The 19,860-nt window shown below is 53.7% G+C and overlaps 1 protein-coding gene across 1 annotated transcript in view; it reads right to left on the reverse strand.

Moving 5' to 3' along the window:
* The window catches only part of LOC121287542 (protein APCDD1-like), a 160,138-nt gene that overhangs the window by 121,121 nt on the left and 19,157 nt on the right, over positions 1-19,860 (reverse strand). Inside the window, exon 5 of the mRNA XM_041205474.1 lies at positions 14,871-15,003. Within this exon, the coding sequence (XP_041061408.1) occupies positions 14,871-15,003 (133 nt within the window). The remainder of the gene's footprint in view (positions 1-14,870; positions 15,004-19,860) is intronic.

Consider the following 19,860-nt stretch of genomic DNA (forward strand, 5'->3'; position numbering starts at 1 on the left):
GGCCCCACATGCCAAAATGTGACAACCACACACATCTCACTGTGACCACCCTGCTCGTGGCCCTGTGACCACCCCACACATCGCACTGTGACTGCCCCACATGCCAAAATGTGACTATCCCGCACGTCACACTGTGACTACCCCGCACGTCACACTGTGACCACCCCGCATGTCACACTGTGACCAACTCACACATCACACTGTGACTGTCCCACATGCCAAAATGTGACTATCCCACACGTCACACTGTGACCACCCCACACGTCACACTGTGACCACCCCGCACGTCACACTGTGACCACCCCGCACGTCACACTGTGACTACCCCGCACGTCACACTGTGACCACCCCACACATCTCACTGTGACCACCCCACACATCTCACTGTGACTACCCCACATGTCACACTGTGACCACCCCACACATCTCACTGTGAACACCCCACATATCACACTGTGACCACCCCACATGTCACACTGTGACTGCCCCACATGCCAAAAGGTGACTACACCACATGTCACACTGTTACTACACCGCATGTCTCACTATGTCCACCCCGCACGTCGCACTTTGACCATAACACACATCACCCTGTGACTACCCTGCAAGTCACACTGTCAGTATGCCACACGTCATTGTGACCACCCCACACGTTACACTGTGACCACCCCACACGTCACACACACTGTGACCACCCCACACGTCACACGCACTGTGACCACCCCACACATCACACTTTGACTGCCCCACACACCAAAATGTGGCTACCCCGCATGTCACACTGTGACCACCCCGCACGTCACACTGTGACCACCCCAAATGTCACACTGTGACCACCCACACGTCACACTGTGACCAAGCCACACATCTCACTGTGACCACCCCACACATCTCACTGTGACCACCCCACACATCTCACTGTGACCACCCCACACGTCTCACTGTGACCACCTCGCATGTCACACTGTGACCACGCCACACATCTCACTGTGACCACCCCACGCATCTCACTGTGACTACCCCACACATCACACTGTGACCACCCCACACATCACACTGTGACTACCCCACATGTCACACTGTGACCACCCCGCACGTCACACTGTGACCACCCCGCACGTCACACTGTGACTACCCCGCACGTCACACTGTGACCACCCCACACATCTCACTGTGACCACCCTGCTCATGGCCCTGTGACCACCCCGCACGTCACACTGTGACCACCCCACACATCTCACTATGACAACCCCGCACGACCCACTTTGACCACCCCGCACGACACACTGTGACCACCCCACATGTCACACTGTGACCACCCCACACATCGCACTGTGACCACCCCACACATCTCACTGTGACTACCCCACACATCACACTGTGACCACCCCACACATCTCACTGTGACCACCCCACATAACACATTGTGACCACCCCACATGTCACACTGTGACTGCCCCACGTGCCATAATGTGACTACACCGCACGTCACACTGTTACTACACCGCATGTCTCACTGCGTCCACCCCGCACGTCGCACTTTGACCATAACACACGTCACCCTGTGACAACACTGCATGTCACACTGTCAGTATGCCACATGTCGCACTGTGACCGTAACACACGTCAATCTGTGACTACCCTGCAAGTCACACTGTCAGTATGCCACACATCATTGTGACCACCCCACATGTCACACTGTGACCACCCCACACATCACACTTTGACTGCCCCACACACCAAAATGTGGCTTCCCCGCATGTCACACTGTGACCAACCCATACATCACACTGTGACTGTCCCACATGCCAAAATGTGACTATCCCACACGTCACACTGTGACCACCCCACTCATCACACTGTGACTACCCCGCACGTCACACTGTGACTACCGCGCACGTCACACTGTGACCACCCCGCACGTCACACTGTGACCACCGCGCACGTCACACTGTGACTACCGCGAACGTCACACTGTGACCAACCCGCACGTCACACTGTGACTACCCCGCACGTCCCACTGTGACCACCCCACACATCTCACGGTGACCACCCCACACATCACACTGTGACCACCCCACACGTCTCACTGTGGCCACCCCACAGGTCTCACAGTGACTACCCCACACGTCACACTGTGACCAACCCACACATCTCACTGTGACCACGCCACACATCTCACTGTGACCACCCCACACATCTCACTGTGCCCACCCTGCTCGTGGACCTGTGACCACCCCACCGATCACACTGTGACCACCCCACATATCACACTGTGACCACCCCGCACATCACACTGTGATCATCCCGCACGTCACACTGTGACCACCCCGCACGTCACACTGTGACCACCCCACATGTCACACTGTGACCACCCCACACGTCACACTGTGACCAACCCACACATCTCACTGTGACCACCCCACACATCTCACTGTGACCACCCCACACGTCACACACACTGTGACCACCCCACACGTCACACGCACTGTGACCACCCCACACATCACACTTTGACTGCCCCACACACCAAAATGTGGCTACCCCGCATGTCACACTGCGACCAACCCATACATCACACTGTGACTGTCCCACATGCCAAAATGTGACTATCCCACACGTCACACTGTGACCACCCCACAAATCACACTGTGACTACCCCACACATCACACTGTGACTACCCCGCACCTCGCACTGTGATGGCCCCACATGCCAAAATGTGGCAACCACACACATCTCACTGTGACCACCCTGCTCGTGGCCCTGTGACCACCCCACACATCGCACTGTGACTGCCCCACATGCCAAAATGTGACTATCCCGCACGTCACACTGTGACTACCCCGCACGTCACACTGTGACCACCCCGCATGTCACACTGTGACCAACTCACACATCACACTGTGACTGTCCCACATGCCAAAATATGACTACCCCGCACGTCACACTGTGACTACCCCGCACGTCACACTGTGACCACCCCTCATGTCAAACTGTGACCAACCCATACATCACACTGTGACTGTCCCACATGCCAAAATGTGACTATCCCACACGTCACACTGTGACCACCCCACACATCACACTGTGACCACCCCGCACGTCACACTGTGACCACCCCGCACGTCACACTGTGACTACCCCGCACGTCACACTGTGACCACCCCACACATCTCACTGTGACCACCCCACACATCTCACTGTGACTACCCCACATGTCACACTGTGACCACCCCACACATCTCACTGTGAACACCCCACATATCACACTGTGACCACCCCACATGTCACACTGTGACTGCCCCACATGCCAAAAGGTGACTACACCACATGTCACACGGTTACTACACCGCATGTCTCACTATGTCCACCCCGCACGTCGCACTTTGACCATAACACACATCACCCTGTGACTACCCTGCAAGTCACACTGTCAGTATGCCACACGTCATTGTGACCACCCCACACGTTACACTGTGACCACCCCACACGTCACACACACTGTGACCACCCCACACATCACAATTTGACTGCCCCACACACCAAAATGTGGCTACCCCGCATGTCACACTGTGACCAACCCTTACATCACACTGTGACTGTCCCACATGCCAAAATGTGACTATCCCACACGTCACACTGTGACCACCCCACACATCACACTGTGACTACCCCACACATCACACTGTGGCTACCCCGCACCTCGCACTGTGACGGCCCCACATGCCAAAATGTGACAACCCCACACATGTCACTGTGACCACCCTGCTCGTGGCCCTGTGACCACCCTAGACATCGCACTATGAGTGCCCCATATGCCAAAATGTGACCACCCCACACGTCGCACTGTGACTGCCCCACATGCCAAAATGTGACTACCCCGCACGTCATACTGTGACTACACCGCACGTCACACTGTGACCACCCCGCATGTCACACTGTGACCAACCCATACATCACACTGTGACTGTCCCACATGCAAAAATGTGACTATCCCACATGTCACACTGTGACCACCCCCCACATCACACTGTGACTACCCCACACGTCACACTGTGACCACCCCGCACGTCACACTGTGACCACCCCCGCACGTCACACTGTGACTACCGCGCACGTTACACTGTGACCACCCCGCACGTCACACTGTGACTACCCCGCACGTCACACTGTGACCACCCCACACATCTCACTGTGACCACCCTGCTCGTGGCCCTGTGACCACCCCGCATGTCACACTGTGACCACCCCACACGTCACGCTGTGACCAACCCACACGTCACACTGTGACCACCCCGCACGTCACACTGTGACTACCGCGCACGTTACACTGTGACCACCCCGCACGTCAAACTGTGGCCACCCCACACGTCGCACTGTGACCACCCCACACGTCGCACTGTGACTGCCCCACATGCCATAATGTGACTACACCGCATGTCACACTGTTACTACACCGCATGTCTCACTGTGTCCACACCGCACGTCGCATTTTCACCATAACACTCGTCACCCTGTGACTACACTGCACGTCACACTGTCAGTATGCCACATGTCGCACTGTGACCATAACACACGTCACTCTGAGACTACCCTGCAAGTCACACTGTCAGTATGCCACACGTCATTGTGACCACCCCACACGTCACACTGTGACCACCCCACACATCACACTTTGACTGCCCCACACACCAAAATGTGGCTACCCCGCATGTTACACTGTGACCAACCCATACATCACACTGTGACTGTCCCACATGCCAAAACGTGACTATCCCACACGTCACACTGTGACCACCCCACACGTCACACTGTGACCACCCCGCACGTCACACTGTGACTACCCCGCACGTCACACTGTGACTACCGCGCACGTCACACTGTGACCATCCCGCACGTCACACTGTGACTACCCTGCACGTCACACTGTGACTGTCCCACATGCCAAAATGTGACAATCCCACACATCTCACCGTGCCCACCCTGCTCGTGGCCCTGTGACCACCCCACCGATCACACTGTGACAACCCCACATATCACACTGTGACCACCCCGCACGTCACACTGTGATCACCCCGCACGTCACACTGTGACCACCCCGCACGTCACACTGTGACCACCCCAAATGCCAGACTGTGACCACCCTGCACGTCACACTGTGATCACCCCGCACGTCACACTGTGACCACCCCGCATGTCACACTGTGACTACACTGCACCTCTCACTGTGACCACTCTGCACGTCTCACTGTGACCACACCACACATCACACTGTGACCATAACACACGTCACTCTGTGACTAGCCTGCATGTCACACTGTCTGTATGCCACACATCACACTGTGACCACCCCGCATGTCACACTGTGATCACCCCGCATGTCACACTGTGACCACCCCACATGTCACACTTTAACTGCCCCATACATCAGTGTGACCACCCCACACATCACACTTTGAATACTCCATACGTTACACTGTGACCACCCTACACGTCACGTGACCACCTCATATGTCACACTGACTACCCAACACGTCACAATTTGACCACCCCATATTTCACTGTGACTACCCCACACCTCACTGTGACCACCCCATATGTCACTGTGACTACCCCACATGTCACTGTAACCACCCTATACGTCACACTTACTACCCCACAAGTCACACTGTGACCACCCCACATGTCTCTGTGTCCACCCCACACATCTCATGTGACCACCCCACACATCTCACTGTGACCACCCCACACATCACACTGTGACCACCCCACACATCTCACTGTGACCACCCCACATATCACACTGTGACCACCCCACATGTCACACTGTGACAGCCCCACATGCCAAAATGTGACTAGCCTGCACGTCACACTATGACTACCCCGCACGTCACACTGTGACTATCATGCACATCACACTGTGACTACCACGCACATCACACTGTGACTACCCCACACATCACACTGTGACTACTCCGCACATCACACTGTGACCACCCCACACATCACACTGTGACCACCCCACACACCAAAATGTGACAACCCCACACATCTCACTGTGATCATCCCGCACATCACTCTGTGACCACCCCACACATCTCACTGTGACCACCCCACACGTCCCACTGTGACCACCCCACACATCTCACGGTGACCACCCCACACATCACACTGTGACCACCCCACACGTCTCACTGTGGCCAACCCACACGTCTCACAGTGACTACCCCACACGTCACACTGTGACCAACCCACACATCTCACTGTGACCACCCCACATATCACACTGTGACCACGCCACACATCTCACTGTGACCACCCCACACATCTCACTGTGCCCACCCTGCTCGTGGACCTGTGACCACCCCACCGATCACACTGTGACCACCCCACAAATCACACTGTGACCACCCCGCACATCACATTGTGATCATCCCGCACGTCACACTGTGACCACCCCGCACGTCACACTGTGACCACCCCACATGTCACACTGTGACCACCCCACACGTCACACTGTGACCACCCCACATGTCACACTGTGACCGCCCCACATGCCAAAATGTGACAACACCGCACGTCACACTGTTACTACACCGCATGTCTCACTGTGTCCACCCTGCACGTCGCACTTTGACCATAACACACGTCACCCTGTGACTACACTGCACATCACACTGTCAGTAAGCCACATGTCGCACTGTGACCATAACACACGTCACTCTGAGACTACCCTGCAAGTCACACTGTCAGTATGCCACACGTCATTGTGACCACCCCACACGTCACACTGTGACCACCCAGCACGTCGCACTGTGACCACCCCGCACGTCACACTGTGACCACCGCGCACGTCACACTGTGACCATCGTGCACATCACACTGTGACCACCCCACACATCTCACTGTGACCACCCTGCTCGTGGCCCTGTGACAACCCCATACGTCGCACTGTGACTGCCCCACATGCCAAAATGTGACTAACCCGCACGTCACACTGTGACCACCCCACATGTCACACTTTGACCACCCCACACGTCGCACTGTGACTGCCCCACATGCCAAAATGTGACCACCCCGCACGTCACACTGTGACCACCCCACATGTCACACTGTGACCACACCGCACGTCACACTGTGATATACCCCACACGTCACACTGTGACCACCCCACACATCTCACTGTGACCACCCTGCTCGTGGCCCCGTGACCACCCTGCACGTTACACTGTGACCACCCCGCACGTCGCACTGTGACCACCCCGCACGTCGCACTGTGACCACCCCGCACGTCACACTGTGACCACCCCGCACGACCCACTGTGGCCACCCCACACATCTCATTGTGACTACCCCGCACGTCGCACTGTGACCACCCCGCACGTCGCACTGTGACCACCCTGCACGTCGCACTGTGACCACCCAACACGTCGCACTGTGACTGCCCCACATGCCAAAATGTGACCACCCCGCACGTCATACTGTGACCACCGCACACGTCACACTTTGACCACCCCGCACGTCACACTGTGAGCACCCCACACCTCGCACTGTGACCACCACACACATCTCACTGTGACTACCCCGCACGTCACACTGTGACCACCCCACACATCTCACTGAGACCACCCTGCTCGTGGCCCTGTGACCACCCCACACGTCACACTGTGACTACCCCACACGTCACACTGTGACCACCCCACCCCACACGTCGCACTGTGACTACCCCGCACGTCGCACTGTGACTACCCCACACATCACACTGTGACCACCCCACACGCCAAAATGTGACAACCCCACACATCTCACTGTGACCACGCCACACGTCGCACTGTGACCACCCCGCATGCCAAAATGTAACAAACCCCACACATCACACTGTGACCACCCTGCACGTCACACTGTGACCGCCCCGCACGTCACACTGTGACCACTGCGCACGTCACACTGTGACCACCTCGCACGTCACACTGTGACCACCGCGCATGTCACACTGTGACCACCCCGCGCGTCACATTGTGACTACCCCGCACGTCACACTGTGACTGTCCCACACGCCAAAATGTGACAACCCCACACATCTCACTGTGACCACCCCACATGTTGCCCTGTGACCACCCCGCATGCCAAAATGTAACAAACCTCACACATCACACTGTGACTACCCTGCAGGTCACATTGTCAGTATGCCACATGTTGCACTGTGAGCACCCCACATGTCACACTGTGACCACCCCACACGTCACACTGTGACTACACTGCACCTCTCACTGTGATCACTCTGCACGTCTCACTGTGACCACACCGCACATCACACTGTGACCATAACACATGTCACTCTGTGACTAGCCTGCATGTCACACTGTCAGTATGCCACACGTCACACTGTGACCACCCTGCATGTCACACTGTGATCACCCCGCATGTCACACTGTGACTACCCCACACATCTCACTCTGACCACCCCACACATCTCACAGTGACCCCCCCACACATCACACTGTGACTACCCCACACGTCACACATACTGTGACCACCCCACACGTCACACTGTGACCACCCCACACGTCACACACACTGTGACCACCCCACACATCATACTTTGACTGCCCCACACACCAAAATGTGGCTACCCCGCATGTCACACTGTGACCAACCCATACATCACACTGTGACTGTTCCACATGCCAAAAGGTGACTATCCCACACGTCACACTGTGACTGTCGCACATGCCAAAATGTGACAATCCCACACATCTCACTGTGCCCACCCTGCTTGTGGCCCTGTGACCACCCCACCGATCACACTGTGACCACCCCACATATCACACTGTGACCACCCCACACGTCGCACTGTGACTGCCCCACATGCCAAAATGTGACCACCCCGCACGTCACACTGTGACCACCCCACATGTCACACTGTGACCACCCCACACGTCACACTGTGACTACCGCGCACGTCACACTGTGACCACCCCGCACGTCACACTGTGACTACCCCACACGTCACACTGTGACTGTCCCACATGCCAAAATGTGACAATCCCACACATCTCACTGTGCCCACCCTGCTCGTGGCCCTGTGACCACCCCACCGATCACACTGTGACAACCCCACATATCACACTGTGACCACCCCACACTTCGCACTGTGACTGCCCCACATGCCAAAATGTGACCACCCCGCACGTCACACTGTGACCACCCCACATGTCACACTGTGACCACCCCGTACGTCACACTGTGATCACCCCGCACGTCACACTGTGACCATCCCGCACGTCACACTGTGACTACACTGCACCTCTCACTGTGACCACTCTGCACGTCTCACTGTGACCACACCGCACATCACACTGTGACCATAACACACGTCACTCTGTGACTAGCCTGCATGTCACACTGTCAGTATGCCACACGTCACACTGTGACCACCCCGCATGTCACACTGTGATCACCCCACATGTCACACTTTAACTGCCCCATACATCAGTGTGACCATCCCACACATCACACTTTGAATACTCCATACGTTACACTGTGACCACCCTACACGTCACGTGACCACCTCATATGTCACACTGACTACCCAACACGTCACACTTTGACCACCCCATACGTCACTGTGACTACCCCACACGTCACTGTGACCACCCTATATGTCACACTGTGACCACCCCATATGTCACTGTGACTACCCCACATGTCACTGTGACCACCCTATACGTCACACTTACTACCCCACAAGTCACACTGTGACCACCCCACATGTCTCTGTGTCCACCCCACACATCACACTGTGACCACCCCACCCCACACGTCGCACTGTGACTACCCCGCACGTCGCACTGTGACTACCCCACACATCACACTGTGACCACCCCACACGCCAAAATGTGACAACCCCACACATCTCACTGTGACCACCCCACACGTCGCACTGTGACCACCCCGCATGCCAAAATGTAACAAACCCCACACATCACACTGTGACTACCCTGCAGGTCACATTGTCAGTATGCCACATGTTGCACTGTGAGCACCCCACATGTCACACTGTGACCACCCTGCACGTCACACTGTGATCACCCCGCACGTCACACTGTGACCACCCCGCACGTCACACTGTGACTACACTGCACCTCTCACTGTGACCACTCTGCACGTCTCACTGTGACCACACCGCACATCACACTGCAACCATAACACACGTCACTCTGTGACTAGCCTGCATGTCACACTGTCAGTATGCCACACGTCACACTGTGACCACCCCGCATGTCACACTGTGATCACCCCGCATGTCACACTGTGACTACCCCACACTTCTCACTGTGACCACCCCGCATGTCACACTGTGACCACACCACATGTCACACTTTAACTGCCCCATACATCAGTGTGACCACCCCACACATCTCATTGTGACTACCCCGCACGTCGCACTGTGACCACCCTGCACGTCGCACTGTGACCACCCAACACGTCGCACTGTGACTGCCCCACATGCCAAAATGTGACCACCCCGCACGTCACACTGTGACCGCCCCGCACGTCACACTGTGACCACCACACACGTCACACTTTGACCACACCGCACGTCGCACTGTGACCACCCTGCACGTCGCACTGTGACCACCCAACACGTCGCACTGTGACTGCCCCACATGCCAAAATGTGACCACCCCGCACGTCACACTGTGACCACCCCGCACGTCACACTGTGACCACCACACACGTCACACTTTGACCACCCCGCACGTCACACTGTGAGCACCCCACACCTCGCACTGTGACCACCGCACACATCTCACTGTGACTACCCCGCACGTCACACTGTGACCACCCCACACATCTCACTGTGACCACCCTGCTCGTGGCCCTGTGACCACCCCACACGTCACACTGTGACTACCCCACACGTCACACTGTGACAACCCCACCCCACACGTCGCACTGTGACTACCCCGCACGTCGCACTGTGACCACCCCACACATCACACTGTGACCACCCCACACGCCAAAATGTGACAACCCCACACATCTCACTGTGACCACGCCACACGTCGCACTGTGACCACCCCGCATGCCAAAATGTAACAAACCCCACACATCACACTGTGACCACCCCGCACGTCACACTGTGACCGCCCCCGCATGCCAAAATGTAACAAACCCCACACATCACACTGTGACCACCCCGCACGTCACACTGTGACCGCCCCCGCACGTCACACTGTGACCACCGCGCACATCACACTGTGACCACCCCGCACGTCACACTGTGACCACCGCGCATGTCACACTGTGACCACCCCGCATGTCACACTGTGACTACCCCGCACGTCACACTGTGACTGTCCCACACGCCAAAATGTGACAACCCCACACATCTCACTGTGACCACCCCACACGTCGCACTGTGACCACCCCGCATGCCAAAATGTAACAAACCCCACACATCACACTGTGACTACCCTGCAGGTCACATTGTCAGTATGCCACATGTTGCACTGTGAGCACCCCACATGTCACACTGTGACCACCCCACACGTCACACTGTGACTACACTGCACCTCTCACTGTGATCACTCTGCACGTCTCACTGTGACCACACTGCACATCACACTGTGACCATAACACACGTCACTCTGTGACTAGCCTGCATGTCACACTGTCAGTATGCCACACGTCACACTGTGACCACCCCGCAGGTCACACTGTGATCACCCCGCATGTCACACTGTGACTACCCCACACATCTCACTCTGACCACCCCACACATCTCACTGTGACCCCCCCACACATCACACTGTGACTACCCCACATGTCACACATACTGTGACCACCCCACATGTCACACTGTGACCACCCCACACGTCACACACACTGTGACCACCCCACACATCATACTTTGACTGCCCCACACACCAAAATGTGGCTACCCCGCATGTCACACTGTGACCAACCCATACATCACACTGTGACTGTTCCACATGCCAAAATGTGACTATCCCACACGTCACACTGTGACCACCCCATTCATCACACTGTGACTACCCCACACGTCACACTGTGACTACCGCGCACGTCACACTGTGACCACCCCGCACGTCACACTGTGACCACCCCGCACGTCACACTGTGACCACCCCACACGTCACACTGTGACTACCGCGCACGTCACACTGTGACCACCCCGCACGTCACACTGTGACTACCCCACACGTCACACTGTGACTGTCCCACATGCCAAAATGTGACAATCCCACACATCTCACTGTGCCCACCCTGCTCGTGGCCCTGTGACCACCCCACCGATCACACTGTGACCACCCCACATATCACACTGTGACCACCCTACACGTCGCACTGTGACTGCCCCACATGCCAAAATGTGACCACCCCGCACGTCACACTGTGACCACCCCACATGTCACACTGTGACCACCCCACACGTCACACTGTGACTACCGCGCACGTCACACTGTGACCACCCCGAACGTCACACTGTGACTACCCCACACGTCACACTGTGACTGTCCCACATGCCAAAATGTGACAATCCCACACATCTCACTGTGCCCACCCTGCTCGTGGCCCTGTGACCACCCCACCGATCACACTGTGACCACCCCACATATCACACTGTGACCACCCCACACGTCGCACTGTGACTGCCCCACATGCCAAAATGTGACCACCCCGCACGTCACACTGTGACCACCCCACATGTCACACTGTGACCACCCCGTATGTCACACTGTGATCACCCCGCACGTCACACTGTGACCACCCCGCACGTCACACTGTGACTACACTGCACCTCTCACTGTGACCATAACACACGTCACTCTGTGACTAGCCTGCATGTCACACTGTCAGTATGCCACACGTCACACTGTGACCACCCCGCATGTCACACTGTGATCACCCCGCATGTCACACTGTGATTACCCGACACGTCTCACTGTGACCACCCCGCATGTCACGCTGTGACCACCCCACATGTCACACTTTAACTGCCCCATACATCAGTGTGACCACCCCACACATCACACTTTGAATACTCCATACGTTACACTGTGACCACCCTACACGTCACGTGACCACCTCATATGTCACACTGACTACCCAACACGTCACACTTTGACCACCCCATACGTCACTGTGACTACCCCACACGTCACTGTGACCACCCTATATGTCACACTGTGACCACCCCATATGTCACTGTGACTACCCCACATGTCACTGTGACCACCCTATACGTCACACTTACTACCCCACAAGTCACACTGTGACCACCCCACATGTCTCTGTGTCCACCCCACACATCACACTGTGACCACCCCACCCCACACGTCGCACTGTGACTACCCCGCACGTCGCACTGTGACTACCCCACACATCACACTGTGACCACCCCGCATGCCAAAATGTAACAAACCCCACACATCACACTGTGACTACCCTGCAGGTCACATTGTCAGTATGCCACATGTTGCACTGTGAGCACCCCACATGTCACACTGTGACCACCCCACACATCACACTGTGACTACACTGCACCTCTCACTGTGACCACTCTGCACGTCTCACTGTGACCACACCGCACATCACACTGTGACCATAACACACGTCACTCTGTGACTAGCCTGCATGTCACACTGTCAGTATGCCACACGTCACACTGTGACCACCCCGCATGTCACACTGTGATCCCCCCGCATGTCACAGTGTGACCACCCCACACATTTCACTGTGACCACCCCACACGTCTCACTGTGACCACCCCGCATGTCACACTGTGATCACCCCACACTTCGCACTGTGACCACCCCACACATCGCACTGTGACCATCCCACATGCCAAAATGTGACAACCCCACACATCACACTGTGACCACCCCACATGTCACACTTTAACTGCCCCATACATCAGTGTGACCACCCCACACATCACACTTTGACTACTCCATACGTTACACTGTGACCACCCTATACGTCACACTTACTACCCCACAAGTCACACTGTGACCACCCCACATGTCTCTATGTCCACCCCACAGGTCGCACTGTGACTGCCCCATCTGTCACACTGTGACCTCCCCACACGTCACACTGTGACTGCCCCACCTGTCACACTGTGACCTCCCCACACGTCACACTGAGAGTAGACTACTTGTCGCACTGTGACTACTGCACAAGTCGCACTGTGACTACCCCACACGTCACTGACCACCCCACACGTCACACTGTGACTGCCCCACCTGTCACACTGTGACCACCCCATACATCACACTGAGAGTAGACCACTTGTCGCAGTGCGACTACTGCACAAGTCACACTGTGACCACCCCATACATCACACTCTCAATATCCCACATTGTGACTACCCTTGAGTTCACATTGAATATGGGAAGCATTTATTTTAAGAAGTGTACATTCCTGCTGTACTGTGTAAACACAGAATACGCTGTCTTGCATTAAAATACATTGAGAGACAATTCATTTTGAAAATGTCAGGCTAAATTGCCATTTTGGAGATTAAAAGCAGCTGATGGAATATATCAGACTTTACCCAGTGTATTGTGAACCTTGTGGTGGAACAGGTGAACTCTATCATCAGCTTCCCATTTATACATCAACTTGAGGGATGGCAAATGATAATTGGTTGACCTCGTGCAAGCTATGGAAATGAGTTTGGATAATTCCATTAGAGAAATGCCGATCACCTTTTGAGGGATGGCAAACTATGAAACAATGTAACTTCATCTGAAACAGATGGAAACGGGTTTGTACTCGAAAGAGTTGAGGGAATCTGATCTGTTTTCCACCCCCCAACAGCTGTTGTTTCTCTTACCCTGTGGAGACCCAGTGCCCCTCCAGCCTGGGTGGAATGATGGTTGTAGTCCTGGCTGCATCCTGTAGGTGTCGCAGTTGATGAAGGCACGGAGGCTCCCAGTGCAGCCTCACTGCCTCAGCACTGAGCAGCCCTGGAAATGATGGGAAGAAACTTTGAGAGCAACACCGGGGTATCAGCTTGAAAACAATACGTCAGACATAGCTCATTGGTTACAGCACTCTTGCCTCTGAGTTAAAAAGTCAGGGATTCAAATCCCACCTCAGAGACTTGAGTACATAATCTGAGTCTGCAAACTATATTGACCCGTAACATATAGAAATAGGTTAAGCGGGTGGACTAACATTTGGCAGATGGAAAGTGTGAGGTTGTCTGCTTTGGCAGGAAGAATAGAAAGTAGTATACTATTTAAATGAAGGGAGACTGCAGAATGCTCTGGTACCGAGGGATCTGGGTGTCCTTGTATATGAATCACAAAAAGTCAGCAAGCAGGTAGAGAAAGTGGTTAGGAAGACAATGGAATGTTGGCTTTTATCATGGGAGGGATGGAGTATAAGAGTAAGGAAATCTTCCTAAACCTGTTCAGGGCATTGTTGAGTACTCACCTGGAGTACTATGCACTGCTTTGGTCACCTTACTTAAGGAGGGAAGGAGGGCTATACTTGCACTGGAAGCAGTTCAGGGAAGGTTCACTCGACTGATTCCTAGGATGAAAGGGTTGCCTTACAAGGGAAGGTTGAGCAGATTCAGCCTAAACTCATTGGAGTTTAGAAGAATGAGAGGTGATCTTATTGAAACATAAGATTCCGAGGAGCCTGACAGGATAGATGCTGAGAGGATGTATTCTCTGGTGGGGGTACCTAGAACTAGTAGGCATATCTAGAACTAGTAGGCGCAGTTTCAAAATAAGGCGTCTCCCATTTAAGACTGAGATGAGGAGAAATTTCTGTTCTCAGAGTGTTGTTAATCTTTAGAATTCTCTTCCCGGAGAGCAGTGGAGACTGGGTCACTGAATATATTCAAAGCTGAGTTAGACAGATTTTTGATTGACAAGGGAGTCCAGGGTTATGGTAGGGGGTACACAGGAAAGTGGAGTTAAGGCCACAATCAGATCAGCCATGACCTTATTGAATGGCAGAGCAGGCTCAAGGGGCTGAATGGCCTACCCCTGCTCTTATTTCTTATGTCATGATCTTAATTCAGGCACCACAATGCAGGGCTAAGGGAGTGCTGCTCTGTCATATGATATGTTAAACAGAGAACCTGTAAGTCCTCTCAGGTAGATATTTTGATGAAGAGCCGGGAGGGTTCCACAAAGTTCTGGACAATATACGTGACTGTCAAACAACATAAAAAACAGATAACCTGATCATAATCACATTGAAGTTTGTGGGAGGTTGCTGTGTGCAAATTGGCTTCTGTGTTTCCCACCACAGTGACTATACACTTCAAAAGCTACTTCATTATGTGTGGAGCACTTTGGGATATCCTAAGGTTGTAAGAAGCGCTAGAGAAATCCAAGTCTGTCTCTCTTTAAATAATCCTCTGTATGGCCCATGGCTATTGGTATTTAACTCGTCAGTGAGCCAGACACAAGGTGCACCTGCCTTTTGTGGATTTGAAGAGCAACGCAGGATTGTCCCCTCATACCCCCTCCCCATTACTATTAACCAATGAGTTACTGAAGCTAACAGGACAAAGCATCCATCCCTACCCACTGTTCATTTCTCTGATCTTTGCCAGGGCAGGAGTTGGCCCAGTACCCCAATACCTAGGATTGGAAAGGGAAGTGTCAGGTATGGCTTCCTCTCTCGCTTGATCTCCAGGAACAGCCTACTAAAGGAAGCCGGGGAAGACAGAGTCAGGGTCAGGTGTGAGGCCATCCACGGTTGACCCTCATGCCTGGATGAGACTGAAGAGCTGGAAGACGTTGGTCACTGCTCTGCTCTCGTCCTCTGACCATCCCTTGCCTTTAAGATGCACTTCCCTCAGTTAGATTCTGAGTGTTGTTTCTTAGCATGGTTCGATGCACTAAACTGACTGACGGCAGGTCTTTAAGAGTAAAAAGTTGAAGGTGCTGGGGTTTGATCCCCTGATCTGTGACCGAGCTCAGCTGTAGCTCACAGTCCTGGGAAGAAAAGGCTCAGGGGCAAGATGCCACGCACTACAACCAGATAAACTGGCAATGAGCCTATTATTCACAGCCACCTTTCAAGATTTCTCTCTCCCTTTCTGTCTCTGCTTCACTGTCTGTCTCTGCCTCCCTTCCTCTCTATCTCTCTCACAGTGTCTCACTGTCTGTCTGATTGCCTCTCTCTCTCTGACCCTCTCTCTGTTTTCCCTACTCTCTGTCTTTCATTCCCCACCTCTCTTTCTCTGTTCCCCAACCCTCTCTTGCTCTCTGTTACCCACCCTTCTCTGATATCCCTAGCTCTCTCTGTTCATCACCCCCTCTCTCTGTTCCCCCCTTTCTGTTGTCCCCCTCACTCTCTCTCTCTCTCCTTCTCTCTGTTCCTCCCCTCTCTCTCTCTGTTCCCGACCCTTCGCTCTCGCTCTCTGGCTGTTCACCCACTCTATCTCTCTCTGTTCCCCATCTATCTCTCTCTTTCTCTGTTCCCCCTTCTCTCTGTTCCTCCCTTTCTCTGTTTCCCACCCCTCTCTCTCTCCGTTCCCCTCTCTTTTCCCTCTCTCTCTCTGTTCCCTGTCTCTCTTTCTCTCTCTCTGTTACCCCCTCTCTGTTCTCCCTTGCTGTTCCCTGCTCCTCTCTCTCTGTTCCCCATCTCTCTGTTCCCCCTCTGTCTCTCTCTCTCTCTCTCTGCTCCACACCCACCTCTCTCTCTCTATCTCTGTTCCATTACACTTTCTGTTCCCCCCCTCTCCCTCTCGGTCTCCCACCCCTCTCTGTTCTCCAGCTCTCCTTGTTTCTTTGTTCTTCCTTCTTTGTTCCCCGCCATTCTCTCTCTTTCTCTGATCCCCCTCTCCATTCCCCACTCCTCTCTCCCACTCTGTCTGTTCCCCCATGTTCCCCGCCTTCCCTCTCTCTGTTCCCCACCCCTCCCTCTCTCTCTCTAATTTTGTCTCTTATACCCAAATGTTGCAGCAGTCAGTACTTACCAGGAAATGTTGCTATGATCCAGACACTCAGGTTTAGCTTTAAAAACCTCACCCAAACCATTTCTAATTCTTGAAGTAGACCTCCCAATGATGGAAATGAACCAGATTCACGTCCAAGTGCACAACAAGCAGAGAGTGAGAAGGTATTGATCTCAGGGTCAGTGATCTTTGAAGGTAAAATGTTGCAGCTCTCTGTTAACTACCCATCACTGTGCAGTTTCTGGATCCACATCTAACAGACAAAGCACAGGGAATCTGCAGGGTGCACTTTTTTTTACCAAAATGAGAGACTCTTTAAAGATCCCTGCCTGAGTTGTTGAAATGGGAGTGCAGGCACTAAACTCCAGCCCTGTGAACGTACTGAGAGTATCACAATGTTCAAACTGAGGGGAGAGGGGCGGAGACACCTGCTGCTTGTTAGTACCTGTCACTCCCACAACCAGTCAGTGCACATCGCTCCTGTCACTAAAAGCAGGAGAATAGCCCGTCCACTTCATATACAAGTGTGCGCCATTTGATCATTTAAGTATATGCCTCTTGTGCATCATCCACTCCCTTTGGCTCACTGTTGGCAGTCGTGTCTTCAACATTCTAGGCCCCAGCTCTGGAATTCACTCTGTCATGGAAATTTCAAACCCTGGCCCATATTCCATGAAGGAGGAGGCCAGAATACCATTTAATGCATAAATGATTCCTTTCAACTTTGGAGCAATCTTGAGTTAACAATTACAATGAGCGTCCTCATTAATTAACACTTGACATTTACATTATCACATTTAATAAAGAAAATAGCCCCAAGGCACTTCAGAGAAACACAGTGTAAAATAGTCACCAAGTCATTAAAAAAGGAGAAAAAAGGAGGGGTGGGCCAAAGGCTTGGTCAAAAAGCTAGTTTTCAAGAAAAGCTTTAAAGGAAGCTAGACTGGTAGAAATAGCTTTGTCTGGAGGTCAAAAATGGACCGTGTACAAACCTCTAGGTAAAGGGGGAAGAAATGTGCCCAATGTCGCCCTCATCCTGATGGCCACCTTTGTGTGCAGCTGCATCAAACAGTGCGTAGACCCTCAGTACGCAAGCACCAAGTGTCACTACGTGCTGAAGATCCACCTGCCCCCGCTGTTGCGAAGGATGGGTCTGGCCACACTGCCACAGAACGCTTCAAGTACTTATACCATCTCTCCCTCATGGAAAAATTTATGCAGAAAAACACCTTTGACCACAAGTCCATCAGGCAGTGGTCTGTATGTAATGTCTGAGAGGCCCTGAGAGAAAAGGAAGTGGTGGATCCTGTCAGCTGGTTCCCTGAGTAGACTGTCATAGTCATTTGGCAGAATGCCTCATCACCAGAACTTTCAAACAAGCACCAAGATGTAGCTTGCCTGGTGGTGAGAAAGGACCTCCCTGTCAGATCCTTCCTACACACCCGGAGTCTCACCCCCTCTGCATGTTGCCCTCTAAGTGGCTGTGGTAGGGGAGAGACCATTGTCCACCTCCTTGTGCAATGTGCCTTTGCAAAGAAGGCCTGGAGAGAAATGCAATGGTTTTTGTCGAGGTTCATTCTGTGCTGCAGAATTATGTGCCCTATGGGCTATTCCCAGGGACACACACCGAGACAAACATCAATTGCAGGTAGAGGATCATCAACTCAGTGAAAGACACTCTTTGGGTCTACCCAAAACTTGCTGGTCTTCCAGTACAAAGAGTTGTCCACAACCAAATGTTACAGAGTGGCACATTCCAAGGTCTAGGACTACATGCTGAAAGAGGTATTAAAGTTTGGGGCAGCTGCTGCAAAGGTGCAATGGGGAAATGTCGCTATCTGACCTTTCAGCCATAATAAACCAAGGGGCTGGAAACTGAATGGATCCCCTCGGGCTG

Source organism: Carcharodon carcharias, chromosome 14 (assembly GCF_017639515.1).
Source record: "Carcharodon carcharias isolate sCarCar2 chromosome 14, sCarCar2.pri, whole genome shotgun sequence".
NCBI lineage: Eukaryota > Metazoa > Chordata > Chondrichthyes > Lamniformes > Lamnidae > Carcharodon > Carcharodon carcharias.